Source organism: Neofelis nebulosa, chromosome 12 (genome assembly GCF_028018385.1).
Source record: "Neofelis nebulosa isolate mNeoNeb1 chromosome 12, mNeoNeb1.pri, whole genome shotgun sequence".
Lineage (NCBI taxonomy): Eukaryota > Metazoa > Chordata > Mammalia > Carnivora > Felidae > Neofelis > Neofelis nebulosa.
This window is the reverse complement of record NC_080793.1, coordinates 49332641-49356920: the sequence shown is the minus strand read 5'-3', so window position 1 is coordinate 49356920 and position 24280 is coordinate 49332641. Positions and strand designations below refer to the sequence as shown.

At 38.7% G+C, this 24280-nt stretch overlaps 1 protein-coding gene across 1 annotated transcript in view; it reads right to left on the bottom strand.

The window, feature by feature from the left end:
* Positions 1-279: 279 nt before the first annotated feature.
* The window catches only part of HACD4 (3-hydroxyacyl-CoA dehydratase 4), a 37020-nt gene continuing 13019 nt past the window's right edge, over positions 280-24280 (bottom strand). The window contains exons 4-7 of the mRNA XM_058695234.1: positions 20196-20308; positions 15593-15699; positions 3595-3720; positions 280-2517 (exon numbers count right to left, since the gene is read on the bottom strand). Coding sequence (XP_058551217.1) covers positions 2435-2517; positions 3595-3720; positions 15593-15699; positions 20196-20308 — 429 coding nt within the window. The 3' untranslated portion in view covers positions 280-2434. The remainder of the gene's footprint in view (positions 2518-3594; positions 3721-15592; positions 15700-20195; positions 20309-24280) is intronic.

Genomic DNA, 24280 nt, shown 5'->3' with positions numbered 1-24280 from the left:
TTGGATATTGATGTTATAGCTACATCATCTTTCGAGAGAAATGCAAATTCTTTCGAAATTTGCTTGCTCAAGGTAGGCAGAATAAGGTATATACTAACACAAAAGGGTTAACGTCTTTTAGGGACTTCAGGAAGATGCGGTTTATTCTTTAGTAACAAATGTGTTTGCAGGAAGCCTGATAAAGGTTTTATAATTTTATGCCTACAGTGTGCAAGGCACCCCACAACATTGTTTCTTGAGTGAATGTAGACGCGTTTGCAGCAACTAAGAATCAACTCCTTTTACTAACAATCTGTTTATTGAAGAAAAACGTCAGACAGGGTAAGAGTGTTGAAAAGTGAAGAAAAGAAAATGCATTAATACTGAATGGATATGTTTGGAAGAAGTGTCACTGCTTTTCAGTCACTACTTTGATAAAGGAAAGGCCGAGGGACTTTGATGATATTACAGTGTGCATGTGATGTTTTTCAGGCAGACTTCTGCTCAGTGATGAAATAAGTTCTGCAGCGTTTTCGTTCAGAGCAGTTTTATCCCCCACCCCCTCCGGAGGTCCCGGTGCTGTTGATTACTTACTACACCTTAGCTGGGGTTACTTGGAACTTGAGGCACTGGAACTTGGCATTGAAAACTCCAAAGAAAGGTCATCTTAAAAGTTACGTGTTATGCTTTTAAAATATCTAATAGTTTCCTTTTTCATCTATATGTATTAGATTTGGGAAACTGAGCATTTGACAACACCGAACAAAATGAAATAGAGATTTGATGGACACACAGTTAAAATAGCCAAAGAAATCAAGTTTGCATTCTGGGTCATATCCAATTGACTAGGTAGATGTTTACTGGCTGGGTTTCTTAACGTGGCGAAGGAAAAATTACATCCTTATTTTTGCTAATCTCTAACGAAATTTAATATTTCTCTCAATTATGGATACAGGCAACCAACCACAAGAACAACTGTGACTGGGTCACCAAAGGTGTCATGAATTGTGGTTTCAATTGTTGCAGAGACCTGAAATTGTCAATCCATAATTCTAAATTTCCTTGTGTTTCTCTTCAGTCTTCTATTTTAAGAAGTATGCAGGTTCTTAAGGTCATTTGGTTTAGAAATTAAAGTATTATTTAATAACAAAATGTAGTTTCTCTAATTGTTACAACTCTGCTCTTCAGTGATTCTAAATGTAAATAGTATTTCAGCGATCTTAATTGAGAGGAAGCTAGACTGAATCACCCAAAGTTTGCAGAGGGATTCTGTTCTCTTCCTACGCTAGAGCTTTCAGTAAATTTTTTAAAATAAGCAACATTACAAACAAAATCTAGATTTTTAAAAGGATCACTTTTATACTTATTCTGAGATTCCAAATAGGATACTAAATTTGTAAAGATAGCAATTATCTTTATTGACGCTCAACTTTTTAAACGTTTTATTTAGTGGAAATGAGATTACCAATTTTTTTGTAACTACGTTTTTACTACCTGGTTTTTATGTCACAAAATGTTTAGTTCCCTTTTTCTATGGTTACTGGATCAGAAGATTCTAGAATTCTTTCAAGAAAAGTGAATGATATACCAGTGTTACAGAGATGATGCTATTAGTCAATTATTCACAAATATTTTAGATCTTCAAAAGTTTTCAAAACTCTAAGGGATGACATAGTAATTAGCAATAATAATTCATTAATCTGAAACATCACTAGTTCTTAGTTGCCTTGTTTCCTTCAAAATTATTATTATAGTTTTGTACCTTTTATGTCCCTATAAGGTATGGATATGGCCTCATTTTTTTTTTCAGGAAAGAAATATGGGGCATTATTTGTATATTTATCAAAGATCTATTCTGTTTCATCAGGGTCCTCTTTTAAGGATCGAAGTCCAAGTACCTTGTGTAATATTAGTGAATATTCTTCCAGGGTTTGGAAAACGTGTCATTTCCTAAGCGTGTCTCATGTGTAAAATGGTGTTAACCGTGGCGATGGCGGGGCATCTGTCTATACAGCGTCTTCCTAGACAACTGCAAAACATATTTCACATCGTTGCCCTCCTGCAGACGTGCTATCTGGGAACTCCGAAGTGAAAAGAAATGTAGAGAGACGTAAACAGATACAATTCCGGCTCACACCTTTGGTTTCTCAATTTAACGGAGTCTATCCCAGTCCCTCTCCTGTGTCTCGTTAACCTTACAGGAAAATAATCAGGCTTCCCACGACGTAAATTTAACTTGTATAAAACCCACAGCTTTGGTGAAGTAGCTTGCACAGAATACGTGTTTTGAAAACATGCGAGGATAAGAGAGTGCCGTGATACGTCTCAAGTTTGAGGAGAGCAATCCCATCGTGGGTTTTTTTGTCAAGTACCAGGTGTTTTTCCGCCACGGTGCCGTTTACTGCAGCGAATCCACAAGCCTGGTTTTTCTCTTGTCACATCAGAGCGCCGTGCTTCACACTTTCTTCTTTTTAACGGGAAAGCCTTGGAGGACGTCTCTTCTTTCTGAGTAAAGGTGACTGTAGGTAAAATACATACCTAACATGGAGAAGGGAGGGGCAGAAGTAAGTAAGGTTTACCAAGCGTTTCCCTGGAAAGAACCGTGGTTTTAAAATACAGTCGGAGTGCCGCGTGGAGTCGATGGACAAGACACTTGCAAGGGAGACCCAGAGAAGGAACACTTAACCCAGGGTCCAGATGTTCTGCGGAAAGGGAAGGAAAGCATACTCTGCTGTCCCGTTTGGTTTGTGGCAAGGGATTCGTTTCTGCCTTTCCCTAGGGTAGCTCTCTACCACCCTGCAAGCGTCGCATCTGTCTTCTCTTTGATGCGTTGTTCTTACAGGTCTGATAATGATTACCTCCGGAAGGTAACAACTCTCTTGGGGGTTGGGGAACGTTAGAGCTGCAGAGAGTGAAAAGTAATCGTGGAAGTCCTCTGCCAGTTAAATTTTCTCAACTCCAAGTGTTTGTGCCACACATTTTTCTTGTGTTTTTAGCACCTACTCCCACTTGCCTGCTGGGGAAACGCTAGCACATAAAACAAACAGGAAACAAAATCCATATAAATGGGAAAACCAGAAAGGCCAAGCTTGCTTCGTTTGACATCTGTGTTTTCTCTGTAGATCACTATGTCCATGGTCAAACTTTTTTTTTTTTAATGTTCACTCATTTTTGAAAGAGCATGAGCCGGGGAGTGGCAGAGAGAGAGAGGGAGACACAGAATCCGAAGCAGGCTCCAGGCTGTGAGGTGTCAGCACAGAGCCCAACACGGGACTCGAACTCACAAACCGTCAGATCATGACCTGAACCAAAGTCGGATGTTTGACTGAGCCACTCAGGCGCCCCTCCATGGTCAAACTTCTACATTTCCTACAACTGCAGGTATGTTACCTGCTACGGAAACTGTTCATGTTTATACGGTGAAACAATGATATATTTGATCTTGTGATGTCCTGCAAAAAGCATTATAACTTCGAGGTGCTTTACTAGCAAGATCTAGTCCATCATGCCGGGCTTCCTTTTCTGCCTCTCCTGTGTTTGCAGACCTTTCTGCTAAGGTAGACAGCAACACAAACCAGAAAGCACAGGAAGAATGCAAAAACAAAAGCCACTTACCTATAAAGAGCATCATGAGATACATTTTCAGCACGTATGGGAAATAGATGGCTAAGTCGAAAGGCAGTTCCGTGGAGTATGTGCCAGATGATTCGAAATAAGGCAGCGACTGATAGATGGCAAATGCTGTTTAAAGAAGAAAGAAAGAATTGTGAGTTTCCTCTCATACTGCTACAGGGATGGGTGTGTGTGTGTGTGTGTGTGTGTGTGTGTGTGTGTATATGGATATTTTGAATTTTATAATGACGGTTGTGACCACTGCTGAATCCCACAGCTAAAGCTACAGTTTAACAAAGAAATGTGAACGACTAAACTGGCAAGACCATGACAATGGTGTGACTTGAATTTTTTTGTTGTTGTTCATTTTACACTTGGCTGTGCCCACAGAGAAATAGTTTACAATGTTTCTTAAAGTGGTATCCCCCAATACTTGTCTCCTTAGCCACTAATAGGGATGGATGGATAGGTTGATGAATCCGAAAAATGTGGCATATGGTTGCTCTCCTTGGAGTTTCAAAACGCCTATCAGTGCAGTAGAGATTCTGAAAAGCTCTGCAACAGAGAAACTGGTTTCACTCAACATCTCCTCAGCTTAACTGGCCTTCGAGTAGCTCCTCCTTCCTCCCCACCCACTACTAGAACTTATAAAGACTTCTGAGCAACTCTGGGAGAAATGGTGGCCTAAAGAAGTTTGAGGGAGGAGGCTGGGGTCAGATAAAGAGATGGAGGTTCAGAGAGGGAGCAGATGGTGAAGTAGGAAGAGCCTGAGTTCAGCTCAACCCATGGACACACCGAAGTAACAGCTACAACTGCACAACTCTGAAAACGTCCTGAACATAGGACAGACCTTCCACAGCGAATTGAGAGAGAAGGCCACATGGAACAGGGTAGGGGTGGAGATGTGGTTGGAAACCAAAACCCTAGTGAGACTAACCACAAACGGAGGGGACACCACAAGCCTGGAAGCGCAAGGAAGTAAGGAACCACCGCAGAGCACCCTGGCACTGGGGGACTGCCGTGAGAATGAGTCCCTATGACATGTGGCCTTGAAATCCAGTGGGGCTAATCTTTGGGAGCCTTAAAATTCAGCAGGATACAAGGTTAGAAGAAGGAAGGAAATTATAAAGATCAGACCAGGGATGAATGAAATAGAGACTTAAAAAAAGAAAATATCAATGAAACCAAGAGCTGGTTCCTTGAAAAGATAAAATTAATAAACCTTTAGCCAAGCTCCTCAAGAAAAAAGGAGACTAAACTAAAATCGGAAAACAGGAGAAATAAAAACTGACCCACAGAAATACAAAAGATTACAAGACTACTACGAAAATTTCGATGCCAACAAATTGGGCAACTTAGAAGAAAGAAATTCCTAGAAACATAACACGTTTCCAAAATCGAATCAGGAAAAAATAGAAAATCCGAATAGACCCATTATTAGAAACAACCTTGAATCGATACTTTACAAACTTCCCAAACAGAAGTCCAGGACCAACTGGATTCACAGGTGAATTTTAACAAACATTTAAAGAAGAGTTTATACCTATTCACATCAATCGATTCTAAAAAAAATAGGAAGGGAAGCTTCCAAATACATTCTATGAGGCCAGCTTTACCTTTACATCAAAAGCAGAGACTACCACCCTCCCTCTAAATACAAGCCATTATCCCTATTGCACAGATGCAAAAATCCTCAACAAATTAGCAGACCACATTCAACAATACGTGAAAAGGACCATTTACCACAATTAAGTGGGATTGACTATGGGGATGCTAGGTTGGTCCAATATTTGCAGTCAATGTGATACACCATATCAACAAAAGATAAAAATCACAATCAATAGATGACGAAAAAGCACTTGACAAAACATCTGTTCATGATAAAAATGCAACAAAGTGGGTTTAGAGAAAATATTCCTCAACGTAATAAAGGCTATGTATTAAAAACCCAAAGCTAAAATCGTAGTGATAAACTAAGAGCTTTCCCTCTAGGATCAGGAACAAGTCAAGCTGTTCACTCTTGTCACTTTATTCAACAAAGTACTGGAAGTCCTAGCCACATCAGACAAGAAAAGGAACTAAGAGGCATCCAAATTGGAAAGGAAGAAGTTAAACTCACTGCACAAGACATGATACTGTACATAAAAATCCTAAAGATGTCACCAAAAAAACAGAAGAAACAAACGAATTCAGGAAAGTTGCAGGTTACAAAATTAACACATGGAAATCAGTTGCATTTCTATATACTAATAAAGTCGCAGAAAGAAAAATTCAGAAAACAACAATCCCATTAACAGTTGCACCAAACAAAATACTTAGGAATAAGCCAAGGAGGTGAAACATCTATACTCTGAAAACTGTTAAGACACTGAGGGAAGAGACTGAAGACAACGCAAACAAATGGAAAGATATACTAAGCTCGTGGACTAGAAGAATTATCATTAAAATGTCCACAGTACCCAAGGCGCCAGGGTGGCTTCGCCGGGTGAGTGTCTGACATCAGCTCAGGTCATGATCTCGCAATTTGTGAATTCAGGTCCTGCATCAGGCTTGCACTGACGGTGCAGAGCCTGCTTGGGATTCTCTCCCTCCCACTTACTCTCTTTCTAAAAATAAATAAACATAAAAAAAAAAAGGACATACTACCCAAAGCAAACTACAGATTCAGTATAATCCCTATCAAAATACCAATAGCATTTTTTCATGGAACTAGAATAAATCATCCTAGAGTTTATATGAAACCACAAAAGACCTTGACTAGCCAAAGCAATCTTGAGAAAGAACACAGCTGGGGGTATCACAACTGCATATTCCAAGGTATACAACAAACCCGATATGATCAAAACAGTACTAGCACAAAAATAGACACAAAAATTAATGGAAGAGGGTAGAGAGCCAATAAATAAACCATGCTTCTATGGTCAATCTATGGCAAAGGAGGCAAGAATTTACAATGGGAAAAAGGCAGTCACTTCAATACATGATGCTGGGAAAGCTGAACAGCCACATTCAAAAGAATGAAACTGGACCCCTTATTATAGACAAGAATAAACTCAAAATGGATAAAAGACCTAAATGTGAAACCTGAAACCACAAAACTCCTAGAAGAAAACATAGGCATTATACTCTTGGATATTTCCCTTAGGAACATATTTAGGGGTAGGTCTCCTCAGACAAGGACAACAAAAGCAAAATTGGGACTACACCAAAATGAAATTTTGCACAGTGAAAGGAACCATTCACAAAACAGAAAGGCACCCTACTGAGTGGGAGAATGCAAGGTATGTATCTTACATGGCATTAACATCCAAAATACATGAAGAACTTCTACAACTTAACACCAAAAACACAATGCAATGCAAAAACATAAAGACATGAACATACATTTCTCCAGAGAAGACATACAGATGCTCAGCATCACTAATCATCACAGAAATGCAAGTCAAAATCATGAGATATCACCTCACACCTGCCAGGATGGCTAGTACAAAAAGAAAAAGAAAAAAGAAAAGAAATAACAAGTGTTGGCAAGGCTGTAAAGAAAGGGGAACCCTCTTACACTGTTACTAGGAATATAAACAGGTGCAGCCAGTGTGGAAAATAGTATGGAAGTCTCTCAAAAATTAAATATAGGGGCACTGTACTATCCAGTAATTCCACTTGTTGGTCTACCCACCAACTAGTTACAGAGGCTTCAAACAGCCCTCTCAATACCATAGGGATCAAACCCTGCCCCGTGTGCCCGAAGCTGGCAAAGTGGGTCATAGCAGCTGGCTGCAGTGAAGGCAACTGCAGCTCAGCCATAACAGTAGGGCATAGGCAACCCGCACAGGGGACATTCCTGATTTTGAAGACCAAGGTGGAGTTGTGCTACAGGACGCCACAGGATCTCTTCAACATAAGGCCACTATTTTCAAGACCAGGAGATGCAGGGACACCTGGGTGGCTCAGTCAGTTAAGCGTCTGACTTTGGCTCAGGTCATGATCTCACAGCTTGTGAGTTTGAGCCCCACGTCAGGTTCTGTGCTGCTAGCTCAGAGCCTGGAGCCTGTGTCAGATTCTGTGTCTCCCTCTGTCTCTGCCCCTTCCCTGCTCATGCTCACGCGCTCGCATTCTCTCTCTCTCTTTCAAAAATAAACATTATAAAAAAAAAAAAAAAAGACCAGGAGATGCTGACTCACCTGATACACAAAAACACAGACAAAATGAGGAGACAGAGGAATATGGCCCAAAGGAAAGAACAAAATCACAGTAAAAGAGCTAAATGAAACAGGTAACTGATGTGCCTGATAACAAGTCCCAAGTAACGGTCATAAAGATAATCGCTGGGTGTGAGAAAAGAGTAGATGATCTCAGATCTCAATGAGAACTCCAACAAAGAGAAAATATACAAAAGAACCAGTTAGAGCTGAACCATTCAAAAAATGAAGTAACTACACCAGAAGGAATCCAGAGCAGATTAGAGGATGCAGAAGAACACAACAATCTGGAAGACAGCATAATGGAAAGCAATCAAGCTGAAGAGCAGGAAGAAAGAAAATGACATCCCTTAAGGGAACTCAGCATTATCGGGAGTAACAATATTTGCATTAAAGGGATCCCAGAAGAGAGAGAGGGAGAGGGAGAGAGAGAGGGAGAGGGAGAGAGAGGGAGGGAGGGAGGGAGGGAGGGAGAGAGAGAGAGAGAGAGAGAGAGAGAGAGAGAGAAAATTATTTGAAGAAATAACTGAAAACTTCCCTAATCTGGGAAAGGAAAGAGACATCCAGCTTCAGGAAGCACATAAAGCCTCAAAAAGATGAATCCAAGGACGCGCACACCAATTATTATTCAACCATAATAATTGATATGGCAAAAAGTAGTGATATAGAGTGAATTTTTAAAGCAGCAAGAACTGCTTCTAGGACATAACTGGAAGAAAATTATAAAAGGAAAAGTTTCACAGGTAAAAAGCAAACACACCGTAAAGGTGGTAGACTAACCGATTATAAAGCCAGCGTGGAGGTTTAAGCACAAAAATAGTAAAATCAATCATATCTATAAAATTTAAGTGATACACAAAAAGGAAATATGTAAAATATGACATCGTTTATATAAGACACGGAGGGGGAAGTAAAACCTTTTAGAATGTGTTCAAACTTAGGTGACCATCAACTTAATACAGACCATTACACACATCAGATGTTATATTTGAACCCAATGGCAACCACAAATCAAAAACCTACAATAGACACACAAAAAAATAAAGAGAAAGGAATCCAAATGTGACACAAAAGCAAGCCATCAAACCACAAAGGAAGAGAGCAAGAGAAGAAAGGAACAGAATTCTGAAAACAACCAATGTGTTGTTAACGATGAATAAAACGGCAATAGGTGCATATCTATTAATAATTACTTTAAATGTAAGTGAACTAACTGCACCTATAGGGTGACTGAAAAGATTTAAAAAACAAAAAAACCAAAACCAAGACCCATCCATTTCTGCCTACCGGAGACTCACTTCAGACCTAAATACGCATACAGACTGAAAGTGAAGATATGGAAAAACCTATACAAGGCAAATGGGGCAGGAAACAGGGTAGCAATACTTATATTAGACAAAATAGACTTTAAAACAAAGACTGTAGCAAGAGACAGAGGTACTATATAATGATGAAGTGATCAGTCCAAGAGGGTGTAACAATTGTAAACATCTATTCACCCGACAAAGACGCATCTAATTACATAAAGCAATTAACAGGCATAAAAGGAGAAACTGAGAGTAATACAATAAGAGAGGACTTTAACACCCCACATGCATCAATGGACAGGTCATCCAGACAGGAAATCAACAAGGAAATAGTGGCTGTGAATGACACATTAAACTAGACGACCCTAACAGATACCTACAGAACATTCCATTAAAAAACAGAATATGTGGGGCGCCTGGGTGGCGCAGTCGGTTAAGCATCCGACTTCAGTCAGGTCACGATCTCGCGGTCTGTGAGTTCGAGCCCCGCGTCAGGCTCTGGGCTGATGGCTCGGAGCCTGGAGCCTGTTTCCGATTCTGTGTCTCCCTCTCTCTGCCCCTCCCCCGTTCATGCTCTGTCTCTCTCTGTCCCAAAAATAAAAAAAAAAAAAAAAAAAAACGTTGAAAAAAAAAACAGAATATGCATTCTTTTTAAGTGCACATGAAGCATTCTGCAGGACAGATCAAATGTTAGGCCACAAAACAAGCCTCAAAAATGTTAAGAAGATTGAAGTCATAGCAAGCATTTTTTCCCAACCACAACAGTATGAAACTGGAAATCAATTACAAGAAAAATTTCGGAAAGAACACAAATAGAGGAAGGCTACACAACATGCTATGAAACAACAAATGGGTCAACAAAGAAATCAGAGAGGAAATCAAAAAATACATGAAGACAAATGAAGATGGAAACACTGCAGCCCAAAATCTTTGGGCCATGGCAAAAGCAGTTCTACAAGAGAAGTTTATAGCAATACGGGCCTATCTCAAGAAACAAGAATAACTTTCAAACAACCTAACCTTACACCTAAGGGAGCCAGGAAAAGAACAAAGCCCAAAGCTAGTAGAAAGTAGAAGGAAGGAAATAATAAAGATTATGGCAGAAAAAAGTAAAAAGTAAACTAAAAAAATGACAGAAGAGATCAATCAAACCAACAGCTGCCCTTTGAAAGGATAAGCAAAATTGATGGCCTTTAGCCAGATTCATCAGAAAAGAGGACTAAAATAAAAAATGAAGGAAAAGAAATAACAACTGATACCACAGAAATACAAAGGATTGTAAGAGAACAGAATGAAAAATTACATGCCAACAAATTGGGCAATCTAGAAGAAACAGATAAATTCCTAGAAATATACAATCTCCCAAAAGTGATTCAGGAAGAAATAGAAAATTTGAACAGGCAAATTACTATTAGTAATGAAAGTGAATCAGTAATCAAAATCTCCCAACAGACAAAAGTCTGGGACCAGATGGCTTCACAGATGAATTCTACCAAACATTTAAAGAAGTGCTTAAGTCTTCTCAAAAAAATAGAAGATGATGGAAAACTTCCAAATTCATTCTACAAGGCCTGATTGCAAAACCAAAGACACTGTTTAAAAAATGAAACTATAGCCAGTATCTCTGATGAACATAGTGCAAAATCCTCAATAAAATATTAGCAAACTGCATACAACAATACATTAAAAAGATCATTCACTGCAAACAAGTGGGATTTTCCAGGGATGCAAGAGTGATTCAATATTTGCAAATCATTCAATGTGTCATATCACATTAACAAGATGAAACAGAAAACCCACTGGACCATTTCAAAGGATGCAGAAAAAGCATTTGACAAAATACAACATCGATTCATGATAAAAACTCTCAATAAAATGGGTTTAGAGGGAACATACCATAAAGCCACCTATGAAAAACCCACAACTAACATCATACTCAATGGTGAAAAAAAAGCTTTTTCTCTAAGATCAGGAACAAGACAAGGATGTCCACTCTCACCACTTTTATTCAACAGAGTACTGGAAGTCTTAGCTGCAGCAGTCAGACAAGAAAAAGAAATAAGAGGTTTCCAAATTGCCAAGGAAGAAGTTAACCAAGATTATTTGCAGATGACATGGTACACTATATACAGAAAATCCTACAGACTCTACTGAAAAACTATTAGAATTGATACATTCAGTAAATTTGCAAGATACAAAAGTAACAGAGAAATCTGTTCCATTTCTTCTATGCACTACTGACCATGTACAGTTGCACCAAAAAGAATAAAATACCTAGGAATAAACTTAACCAAAGAAGTGAAAGACCTACACTCTGAAAACTGTAACACACTGATGAAAGAAACTGAAGATGACACAAACATGCTCATGGATTGGAAAAATATCATTAAAAGATCCACACTACACAAAGCAAACTACAGATTGAATGCAATCCCTATAAAAACACCAATAGCATTTTTCATAGAACTAGAACAGATAATCCTAAAATTTGTATAGAACCACAAAATACCTTGAATTGACAAAGAAATCTTGAGAAAGAACAACACAGCCGGAGGTACATTAATTCCAGATTTCAAGATAGGCAACAAAGCTGTAGTAATCAAAACAGTATGGTATTAAAACAGATACACAGATCAATGGAACAAGATAGAGAACCCAGAAATAAACCCATGCATATATAGCCAATTAATCAATGACAAAGGCAAGAATTTACAATGGGGAAAAGACAGTTCTTTCAATAAATGTTCTGGGAAAATGGGATAGCTATATGCAAAAGATTGAAACTGGCCCCTTTCTTACACTGTACACAAAAATAAACTCAAAATGGATTAGAGACCTAAATGTGAATCGTGAAACCATAAAACTCCTGCAAGAAAACATAAGCAGTAATTTGGCCATCACCCTTAGCAACATATTTACAGATATGTCTCCTTAGGCAAGGGAAATGAAACCAAAATTAAATCATTGGGACTACATCAAAATAAAAAGCTTTTTAAAATTTTTTTTATTTTTAAAAATTGTTTGTTCATTTTATTTTGAGAGGGGGGAAGGAAAGGGGAAGAGAGGGGGAGAGAGAATCCCAAGCAAGGGCTCCATCTCACGTACTGTGAGATCATGACCTGGGCCAAAATCAAGAGCTGCTTAACCAACGGAACCACCCAGGCGCCCCCAGATAAAAAGCTTTTGTACACCAAAGGAAAGCATCGACAAAACAAAAAGGCAACCTAGTGAATGGGAGAAGATATTTGAAAGTGAAATATCTGACAAGGGTTTAATATGCAAAATACACAAAGGACTTATCGATCGGATAGGGTATTATGCTAAGTGAAATACACAGAGAAAGACAAATACCATATAATTTCATTTATATGTGGAATATAAAAGATAAACAAGAAATAGACTGTTAAATATAGAGAACCAACTTGCGGTTGCCAGTTAGGGAGGTGGTTGGTGGGGGGGGGGGGATGGGCTAAATAGACAAAGGGGATTAAGAAGTACAAACTTCCAGTTATAAAATGAGTAAGACAAATGAAAAGTACAGCATAGGGTGTCATAGTCAATAATATCGTAATAATGTAGAGTGACAGCTGGTGACTACACTTACTGTGGGAAGCAATGAGTAATGTATGGAATTGTTGAATCAATATGTTGTATACCTGAAACTAATATAGCATTGTCTGTTATACTTCAATAAAGAGAAGAAGGTTCTATGAAATTATATCTCACATATAGATTATTTTATGACATTTCATGAAATAATAATGTCCTATGGTTATGTTAAGATGTTATTAGGATAAGTGGGTGAAGGGTACGTGGGAACAACGCACGATTTTTGTAACTTCTCATGAGTCTAAAATTACTTTTAAATAAAAGGATTTTGGGGGCGCCTGGGTGGCTCACTTGGTTAAGTGTCCAACTTCGGTTCAGGTCATGATCTCACAGTTCATGAGTTCGAGCCCCGCGTTGGGCTCTGTGCTAATAGCTCAGAGCCTGGGGCCTGCTTTGGATGATGCTGTGTCTCCCTCTCTGCCCCTTGCCTGCTCACGTTCTCTCTCTCTCTCTCTCTCTCTCTCACTCTCTCTCACTGTCTCTCAAAAACAAAATAAACATTAAAATTTTTCTTTTTTAATTTTAAGACCGAGGAAATGTCAGGCAACCAAAGCTGTTAGAGAAGCCTGAGCACGATGAGGGTCATGGACCCAGGATCTGCAGGTGACACCAAAACGTGCCATCTAAGATTTCCATTTGCTGCACCTGAGTCTCCAGCATTTTATCAGTATCAACAGTTGATTTGGTTATCTAAAGAACTTGGTCTTTGTCTTTTATATTATTGTATGGGAAACTAAAAAAATATTACTAAAAAATAGTGGAGTTATCAAAAGTCAAGTAGATTGTCTTAACTACGTATTTTTATACTTTGGGGCATTTGAAATATATAGAAATACATAAAGATAAAACTACAGTTACCTATATTCTGTGCCCCCCAGAATCATTATTGATGTTTTGTCACATATGCTTCCAGGATTCTTTCTGCATACACTTTGCTTTTTAATTGCAGTAAGTTTATGAATCTAATTTCAACAAAAGAAATAGGTTTTATGGCAAACATACAGGAACATGGATTTCCCAGAAAGGAGAAGACTTAACATTACCAAATAACAAGAATGAAAAAGCTCTCTATACAGCTATTCATCCTTTATGTTTAGGAAAAGATCAGTCATATTTCTACTTTATTCCTTTGTATATTCTTTATGGTATTTTTCATATGATACAACAAAGGAATGTACTTAATAAATGTTTCAATGAGTGAAGGACTCCATTCTCAAAGAAATAAGTAATTCAGTTTTGTTTTGTTTTACAATTTTCAGGAGTATTCCCTAGAGTCTCTTGGCATAGTTTTTTCTAAAAATTAGTAATTCTTTTGAAAGCAAAACACATTTTAAAGTTCTACCTATTGTGATTTATTATAATATAAACTTTCTTTGGTCATTGGCAGATAGAAAACATGTGGGTATAATGTATACCCTTAAGATTATCACCAATGTCACCATTTTATGTTAAATTTCTTTCTGTATATTTTCCCTCAATTATCTCAATATGCTTTCTTAATTTGTTTATGCCTTCTGTTTTCAAAATTCTTAATGTCTGTTTCAGAAAGTTCCCTACCAGTCTTGCCAACTCCATTACAGAAGGAAGTATATATTCCCCTAATATCCTCAAGCTTTTTGCAGGCAGATTAATTATTTAAGTTTTAGTTTTACATTTAAGCTAAGTAACTAGCTTACTTTATACTGTATTCAGTAATTCATTCAGTGTTTATTGAGCATGTATATTGGGTATGTAAGAGAAAGAAAGCAAGGAAACACAGACAACCTCATATCCCCAAGGATATCAGAGGTTACACAGAAAATAGGCATTAATCAAAGAATCACACAAGTGTCTAATTACACCCGAGATAGGTCTTGTAAAAGACAGATTCATGATGCTGTACTGGGGGTGGGGGATAGGACTGACTGAGTTGAGAAAGTTGAGGAAGGCTTCCCTGAGAAACTGATGACTGATCTAAAGGTAGAGTCTTTCAACAACAGCCAAACTATGGAAAGAGCCTAAATGTCCATCAACTGACGAATGGATAAAGAAGATGTGGTTTATATATACAATGGAATACTACTCGGCAATGAGAAAGAATGAAATCTGGCCATTTGCAGCAATGTGGATGGAACTGGAAGGCATTATGCTGAGTGAACTCAGAGAAGAACAGATATCATATGTTTTCACTCATACGTGGATCTTGAGAAACTTAACAGAAGACCATGGGGGAGGGAAGGGGAGAAAAAAAAGTTACAGAGAGTGAGGGAGGCAAACCATAAGAGACTCTTAAGGACTGAGAACAAACTATAGGTGGGGGGTGGGGGCGAGGGGAAAGTGGGTGATGAGCAGGTAGGAGGGCACTTGTTGGGATGAGCACTGGGTGTTGAATGGAAACCACTTTGACAATAAATTATATTAAATAAAATAAATAAATAAGTAGATAAAATAAAATAAAATAAAATAAAATAAAAATAAAGGTAGAGTCTATTCCTGGCAGAGTATGATGCATGGGAGACAGTTAAGTAGGAAAGACAGTCCCGCCAGAGGGAACTGAATTTCTATGCATTAAACATAACCACTGAGTCACTAAATGTTAAACCCCTTTTGGATGAGTACACTGAAAGGTTACAACTCATATAACAAGTTAATGAAGTTAAGGGCCTGTGCTCAGATGTCTTCATTCCTCACCCAATATTTTGTCTACTGAGCAAAGCTGCTGCCCCCTCCAACTTTGTTTCTTAATGCTCGGCTTTTTTGCATCAAGGGAAGTGTGCCAGGAATGATACACTGGGTCAGCTGTCAGCGGTAGCAAAAATAGTAATTTAATCATCAAAAAATTTAGTGAGCCATTATAACTAGATTGCTTTGTCAGTAAGCAACACTGCAAAGTCACTCTTTGCTTACCTTCAGCGAGAACACACAAAGGATAAATCGGCATCCACAGCGTTTGACTGAGCCAGGTCAAGACAGCGTAGGATATTCCTATGACTGACAACATGCTGTAAGTGTACCTAAAAGGAGACAAGGAGCTCATCAACATCATTTCCTGCTGATGTCTGGGAAATAACAAGGGAAGAAAATAGCTTACACTGTAATTGAACACAGAAATACAACTGGAAAGTGCAAAGTCCAAACTTTACTTCCTAGCATTTAAGCAGGAGAAGAGGTTAAAAAACTAATAATAAGGGGAAGGGAACTGTGTCAGTCTGGTTTGTCTCGGGGGGTGGATCATGGATAATTATGGAAGTGAACAAAAAGGTAACTCCTATCCCTCAGTGAATTACAGTTACAAGCTTCCCTGATCAGTGACTTCAATTCCACTCAGAAGCTAAGCCCATTTTATGGAGCACATGGCTAGGTGTTTTAAGACGGACAGACTCGTAAATATCTAGGGAATGAATTTTTAAAATAAAGGTGTGACTTCTAAGTCCGTGTTTGGCATCCCTTTTCCTTGTCGTCTGATCAATTAAAAGAACTGACCTTAGAATCTCGTTTTGGGTGCAGTAGGTAGTTTTACACCTGCCTTCGTGATGTAATAGATGAAACAGCACACATCTTTTTGTTTCTCCGACTGGGCAGTGATTCTCAAGCTTAAGCATACATCAGAATCACCCAGAGGTCTTGGTAAAGCACAAATTGCTAGGCCCTCTCCCCAGAGTGTCTCATTTAGGGAATGTGAGGTAGAGCCTGTGAAGTTGTATTATAAACAAGTTCCAGGTGATGCTGGTGTCACTGGTCAGGTATCTGTTTATACTCTGAGAACTACTGGAGTAGGCAATGCATACTATAGCAAAAAAAACAAAACCAACCAACAAACAAACAAAAACCCAAGAAATCTGACACTGAAAACACGGAGAAAACGAAATCTTTCTCCCCTTCTAAGACCCCAATTCCATTCCTCAGAGGCAGTGACCAATGCCAGTTTCTTATGTATTCTCTTAAATAGTTTTGCATTTGCTTATCTATGGGTACAGATATTATACACCAACAGCGTGAGCCTTCATTAAACATGGCAGGTTATCAAACTTGATTTTTAATTTTTACCAATCTAAGTGAAAAATAGCATCTATTTTTCTTTAAAAAAATTTTTTTATATTTATTTTTGAGAGAGAGGGAGAGACAGAGCGTGAGCAGGGGAGGGGCAGAGAGAGAGGGAGACACAGAATCCGAAGCAGGCTCCAGGCTCTGAGCTGTCAGTCAGCACAGAGCCCAACGCGGGGCTCGAACTCACGAACCGCGAGATCATGACCTGAGCTGAAGTCGGACGCTCAGCTGACTGAACCACCCAGGCGCCCCTATTTTTCTTTTTAGTACAAGAGTAGATAAGCATCTTCTCATATGTTTAAAGGCCACTTTTAATGAAGTCCAAAGTATCTTTTTTCTTTCATTGCTTGTGTTTTTGGTGTCTGAGAATCCACTATCAAATCCAAAACCATGAAGGTTTACCCCTACGTGTTCGTCTCACAGTTTTATAATTTTAGATCTTACATTCAGTGTTTTGATCCATTTTGAGTTAATTGCTGTGTATTGTGGGAAGTAAGGGACCATTCAGGTGGACATCTGGTTGCCCCAGCACCATTTGTTAGAAAGACTTTTTGCCCTCCAACAATTGTCTTGGTAACCTTGTCAAAAATCAATTTACTATAAACGTGAGAGTTTAACCTCTGGACTAACAAGTCTATTCTATGGTATATCCTTATGCCAGTATCACATTCTTGATTATTATTGCTTTGTAGGAAGTTTTCAAACTGAGAAGTGTGAGTCGTCCAACCATGTTCTTCCTCTTCAAGATTGCTGTGGCTATTCTAAGTTCCTTGAATTTCCACACGAGTTTTAAGATCAGCTTCGCAATTCTCTCCAAGCAGCCAGCTGGGATTCTGATAAGGATTGCACCGAATGTGTACATCAGTTTGCAGAGTTTTGCAGTCTTAACAACATTAAGTCTTCAGCCCATAAACACGGGTTATCTTTGTATTTATTTAGATATTTTTAAATTTCTCCCAACAATATTTTATAGTTTTCAAGGGACAAGTTCTACACATCTTTTGTTAAATTTATGCCTAAGTACTTTTTTTTTTTTGATGCTTTTATAAACAAAACGGTTTTTCTTAATTTTATTTTAGGATAGGCCATTGCAAGTGTATAGAATACAATTGACTTTTGTATGTTGGTTTTGTATTCTACGGCCTTTACCAGTTTACTAGTTCTAATATTTTTAGTGGATTCCTTATGATTTATGTACAAAATCATATCACCTGCCAATAGAGACTTCACTCCTTCCTGTCTAATAGGATTGCCTTTCACATAATTTTCTTGCCCAATTGCCAGAACTTGGCTGGAACTTCCAGTATAATGTTGAGCACAAGTGGCAAGAGTGGACCTCCTTGTCTCATTCCTGGGTGTAGGAGGAAAGCATCCATTTTTCAACATTAACAATCACTTGGACGCAGATTTTTTATAGATGCCTTTATTAGGTTGGGAAAATTTCTAGTCCTTGCATTTACAAAAACGTCATTCTAGGGTAAGCTGGGAAGATAATTCCTCCCCAACTTCATAGAGAAAGGTTAGTTAGGTGCTCAGGGATTTCATTTCTAAGTTAGGAGAAATGAAAGTCTTTGTGCACACAAAAGCTTGTACATGGATGTTTATAGCAGTATTCCTCATAACCAAAAAGTAGGTCCATCAACTAGAGAAAGGATAAAAAGTGGTATATCGATATAATGGAGTATTATTCAGCCATAAAGAGGAAACACTGATATGTATTATAACATGGATAAACCTTGAAAACATTATGCTAAGTGAAGGAAGCCAGTCACAAACGGCTACATACCATATGATTCCATTCATATGAAATGCCAGCAAATTCATACAGAGAGTATGTTAGTGGTTACCAGGGGCTGAGAGGAGGAGAAAATGGGGACTTTACTGCTAACAGGCTTGGGGTTTCTTTTGAATGCAATGAAAATGTCCTCGAATTAGTGATGATAGTTATACACATCTTTGAATACCCTAAAACCCCCAAATTTTATATTTTAAAAGGATGAATGTTAAGGTACATGAATTATCTTAATTCTGTTATTTGTTTTTAAAGGCTCAGTGATTTGTCCAAGATTATATAGCAAGTAGTGGAGGTGAGATTCATCCTAAGATCTTCTGTGTTAAAAAGTCCTTCCGGACATCATTATTCTGCTCCCGATGCTAAGTCATTTTGTTCTCTAATGGGTCTAACCGAGCTCATCTGAGACTGAACAGGCACTGAGAAATTCGGGCACAACAGAGAACAAGACATCAGAAAGTCACAGTCCCAGACGGGGCTCCTGGTCTCAGGAACGCAAAGTCACGGGCTACAGAAATCCATGGAATTTGCCCCGACTCTACAAAACTATCAGTTAAAAATGAGGAATAGCTTACACAAATTATATACACAAAGAATTCAACAAAATAGTTCATCCTAACTCACTCTAGGGGCTCAACCTATTATTTAGAAATATTTTAACTCAGCTAGGTTGCTGACAATATAATAAACAAAGAATTTACATAACCTCAGCTAAAATGCTATGGCTCTTTTGTTACCTAACCACATCCAGACCTTGCAAGTGGGAGAGGCAGGTCTCAATTGTGAAAGCTGAAGTCGCAGTTAGGACACCTCCCCAAGATGAGCCTCTGAGCAAAGGGGACTGTTCACCCCACTGCTGGTAAAGGTACGACTAGACCCATCTCTGAGAAGTTTTCGACATAGAAGGAAACTGAAGATCATCTAGAGGAAAAGATTCTTAACCTGAGGTTCAAGGATTCCCAAGGAATCCATAAAATACCTTCAAGAAGTCATTCAAACCCACTGGAATTGTATTCAAAATGTATCCTGGAGACGAAAAGTGCAGCACAGGGAATGTAGCCAATAATACTATGATAATATTGTATGGTGACGGATGGTGACTGCACTTATCCCGGTGAGCACCGCATGAGTAATGTATAGAACTGTCCAATCACTATGTTGTACACCTGAAACTAATATAACATCGTATGTTAATTATACCTCAATAAAAAAATAAATGCATGTGGAGGTGCATTTTTCCCCCCAGAGAGATGAGGTCCTGTATTTAAAATATTCTGGAACTCACAGAAAGCAACTTTGGAAATCCTGACTGGGATATGATAAAAGTCTTGCTTTGCTTGTTAGAGTCACATGGACCAGAGCAATTGCAAGGAATGCCTTTCATTAGCAGACAGCTGTGAGGTTTATTCCAAACTGGTGTTTTGCCAAGTTTTCTGCAGGAAACCTGAATGCGCTGATTTGCTCTTGTAATACCGCAGTAGGTTTTCATTATCTCTGATATGCCCATTATGGAAAGCGCTAAAAATACATTTCCATATCAAGATAAAATAATTTGCAAAGGGGTTATGTTTTTCTCTCTCATTCACAGTAACCAAACGTAGGCGGCTATTACTGGTTGCATTGTAGAAAAGCAACTTGGCTTTGTTTTAAGAGATTATTTTGCCTCCTTACCTAACCATATCCAATAGATTCCAAAAGATGAATAAAACACACACCACGTATTTCTCTTGGACTTCCTCTTGACTGGTGATCACCACAAAGAGGATGATTATTCTCTCTGTGAGCTAACAAAGAAACAGCAAAGTCAAGAATTAGGATCATCTGGTAAGCATGTAGGTAATTTTCTAATTTTAAACACCCCAGTCCCTCTTAAAAGTATGCTTTCACTGGAAATAGGTATACTAAACTGTTAACATAACCTCTGAGGGAGTAGGGTTAGAGGTCCGTTTCATTTCCTCCTTTTTGTTTTTTGCATTTTGTATTCTCCAAATTACATATAACAAATGAAAAGAAAAGAAAACCTGTATTTTATCTGAATCGGGATAGCTCTCCCCCTGCAAGAAAGGCACACATGTTGTTATTCACTTTGGCAGAAAGCATGGTCCTTGCTCCAGAGGGAAGCAGCGGTAGGAGAATGTGAGGACAGAATTCTGACACGGTGTGAATAATGGTGTTGTTTAAAGTGCTCTGTATGGGAGCACAGGTGAGGGAGATACCTGCCTCGGGAAAGGATCCAGAGAGACTCATGAAGACAGGTAACACTTCAGAGGGATCTGGGAGAAAGGACGGGAGTCTGTCAGGTAGACCGAGTAGGAGAAAGGGCATCCTAGGTCAGGGGAGCAGACTAAGCAAAGAGGCAGAGGTGTGAAAATGCAGGTGTACTGGGGAGTAATGAGAACCCCTGGAGGCTACAGTTGGAGGAAAGTATAGAGAAGGGAATAATAGGAGATAAAATAAAAAAGGTGCTGGGGCTGGGTTGTGAAGGGTTTTGAATAATGGGCCCAGAAATTTCGATTTCATCTAAGTCATCGTAGCATTTTTTTTAAGGGGGAAGAGAAGTAATACAATCCTAACCTTTAAAGGCCAGTGGAAAATGAAAAGAATTCAACATACACATTTTTTTCCAAGTCAGTAAGCATTTTCAAATCATTAAGAATTCACACACTTATGGCTTAGCTCCAATTACTGACCTCAAAACACACATTCTTCTTCCCCAATCTAAATATAACGTGACTTCTTACATTAATACCCCCTGTATAGGCTGCATTTTTTTTTCTTTTTCTTTTTTTTTTTCAGAGAACATTTTACTTTGCTTTCAGTGGTAAAAGGAAAATGTACTGGAGATTGAAGGAGCATAGTAGTGATTTAAAGGAGGAGGATTGCTTTATATTTTTCAATAGCTGTCTTTATTTTTGAGGCAGATCTAGGAATAATCTGTGACTTAGAATCATAGGCTTGTTAATCCTGGAAAATCACCTACTGCAGAGAAATCCAAGATGTGCCAACACTGGGCCCACATGCTCTATCAGCATGTTTATGACCGCAGCACTGAGTCAAGAGGGTCTCTGCTTGGCTAAGGGAATTGCATATGATTCATACGTTAGTCCATCTAGAGAAGCTATCTACACAGCTGTATTTATTTTGTTAGTCTTTCTTTACAATGCCCTAGTTTCTTAATTTATATTTACATAAAGAAGTATACTTAACTGCAATTATAATTACCAAATGATCCAAGCTTGCTGTCAATGACACCCGGCAGCCTTCAGATAAAAGATTTTAGGCGAACATCTGAGGAGCAAATAAGTACTTAGGAACCACCTAATCTTCCGTTTGGTCAGTGCCTGCTAATTAGGAAAATCATCTAATTTCTGATAAAAATCTCAGAAGATATATACACGTGAATGCGTACATAACAACACATATTCCTAATTCTATGGCTCACTACAGAAAGAAAAGACCTAAATACCTCTTGATAAGATGGATCTCTAGGGTCCACTCTAGCCCAATCCTACCTTTTTTACAAATAAAAAACTGGAGAACCAGAGAAGTGACTTGCCCTAGTGGCAGACCTAGAAACATATAGATCCCGAGCTTTTTGGTTTCCGGAGTTGTAAGCTATCCATGATGTCAGACTGCCCCTTAACTGATGAGTACAGAGGAGGAAATCTCCTAAAACAGAGAATGTTACTGGACAATAGAAATCGCCCTGTTGAGAATCACCACTTGTTACTGATCCAATCCCAATTGCATAGAAATTGGCAATCAACATGCCCCCAAACGCCACAACCACATACATACATATGGAATATGTGAAGACACCTCTTACAACGTCAATTAAATTATCTGATGGTTCTTCAACTCTAACTTGACCATTCGATGACAATACACTGGGAGAATCTAGTTGGAGCTATTCTTAAATTGAGAACAGCCAATATTTACCAGTTAATTTGTGTAAGGTTCCAAACATACACCATACCTCATTTAATCTCCACAATGACTCTAAGAAATAAGTGTTTTAATTTTTTTCTGCCTTTTATAAAGGGCCTTGCATCTTACAAAGTGAAAGTGACTTGCCTACAGATCTGGGATAAAAATCTAGACGACGTGACTCTAAATCCCTCATTTTGAAGCACAAAGACATTTTCCCCCTTGTCATTTCATGGGCTATCTTCATGCCTAATATCCAGGTTATAGTCTATTCTTTCAAAACGCCTCTTTTCAAATTTTTTTTTTAATGTTTGTTTATTTTTGAGACAGACAGAGCACAAGCCTGGGAGGGGCAGAAAGAAAGGGAGACCCAGAATTCGAAGCAGGCTCCAGGCTCTGAGCTGTCAGCACAGAGCCCATAAGGGGCTGGAACTCACTAACTGTAAGATCATGACCTGAGCTGAAGTCGAATGCTTAACCAACCGAGCCACCAGGTGCCCCTCAAAAGCCTCTTTTAGGGGCACCTGGGTGGCTCAGTCGGTTAAGCATCTGACTTCAGCTCAGGTCATGATCTCACGGTCCGTGAGTTCGAGCCCCGCGTCGGGCTCTCTGCTGACAGCTCAGAGCCTGGAGCCTGTTTCGGATTCTGTGTCTCCCTCTCTCTGCCCCTCCCCTGTTCATGCTCTGTCTCTCCCTGTCTCAAAAATAAATAAAACGTTAAAAAAAAAAAAAAAAACAGAACAATCATGTTTACAATTGCACCAAAAATAACAAAACATCTAGGAATAAATGTAATCAAGGAGATAAAGGTAAAACTATAAAACACTGATGAAAGAAATTGAAGATGACACATAAATGGAACGGTATCCCACGCTTACTGATTAGAACCAGTATTGTTAGAATGTCCACACCACCCAAAGCAATCTACAGATCTAATGCAACCCCTATCAAAATGCCAACAACATTTTTCACAGAACTAGAATAATCCTAATTTGTTTTTTTTAATTTGAGAGAGCACACGAGTGTGGCAGAGGGAGAGAGAACCTTAAGCAGGCTCCACACTCAGCATGAAGCCCATGTGGGGCTTGATCCCATGACCCGGGGATCATAATCTGAGCTGAAATCAAGAGTCAGATGTTTAACCGAGCCAACCAGGTGCCTCAACAATCCGAAAATTTGTAAGGAACCACAAAAGACCTCAAACAGACAAAGCAATGTTGAGAAAGAAGAACAAAGATGGAGGTATCACATTCCCTGATTTCAAGATACATGACAAAGCTGTATTAGTCAAAACAGTATGGTACTGACACAAACGACAGAGACATAGATCAACAGAACAGGAGAGCCTGGAAATATATACCCACACATCTCTGGTCAACTAATCTAAGACAAAGTAGGCAAGAGGACACTGTGGGGAAAAGACAGTCTCTTCAACAAATGGTACTGGGAAGATGAGACAGCTACATGCAAAAGAATTAAACTGGACCACTTTTTTGCACCGTACACAAAAATAAACTCAAAATGGGTCAAAGACCTAAACGTGAGACCTGAGGCCATAAAAATCCTAGAAAAAAACATAGGTGATAATTGCTTTGACATCAGCTATAGAGATGTTTTTCTAGATAGGTCTACTCTGGCAAGAGAAACAAAAGTAAAATTAAACTATTGAGACTACACCAGAATAAAAGACTTTTGCATAGGGGAGGAAACCATCAGCAAAAAGTAACCTACTCAATGGGTGAAGATATTTGCAAATGCTATATCCTATAAGGTATTAATATCCAAAATATATAAATAACTTATACAACACCAAAAATACACCAAATAAT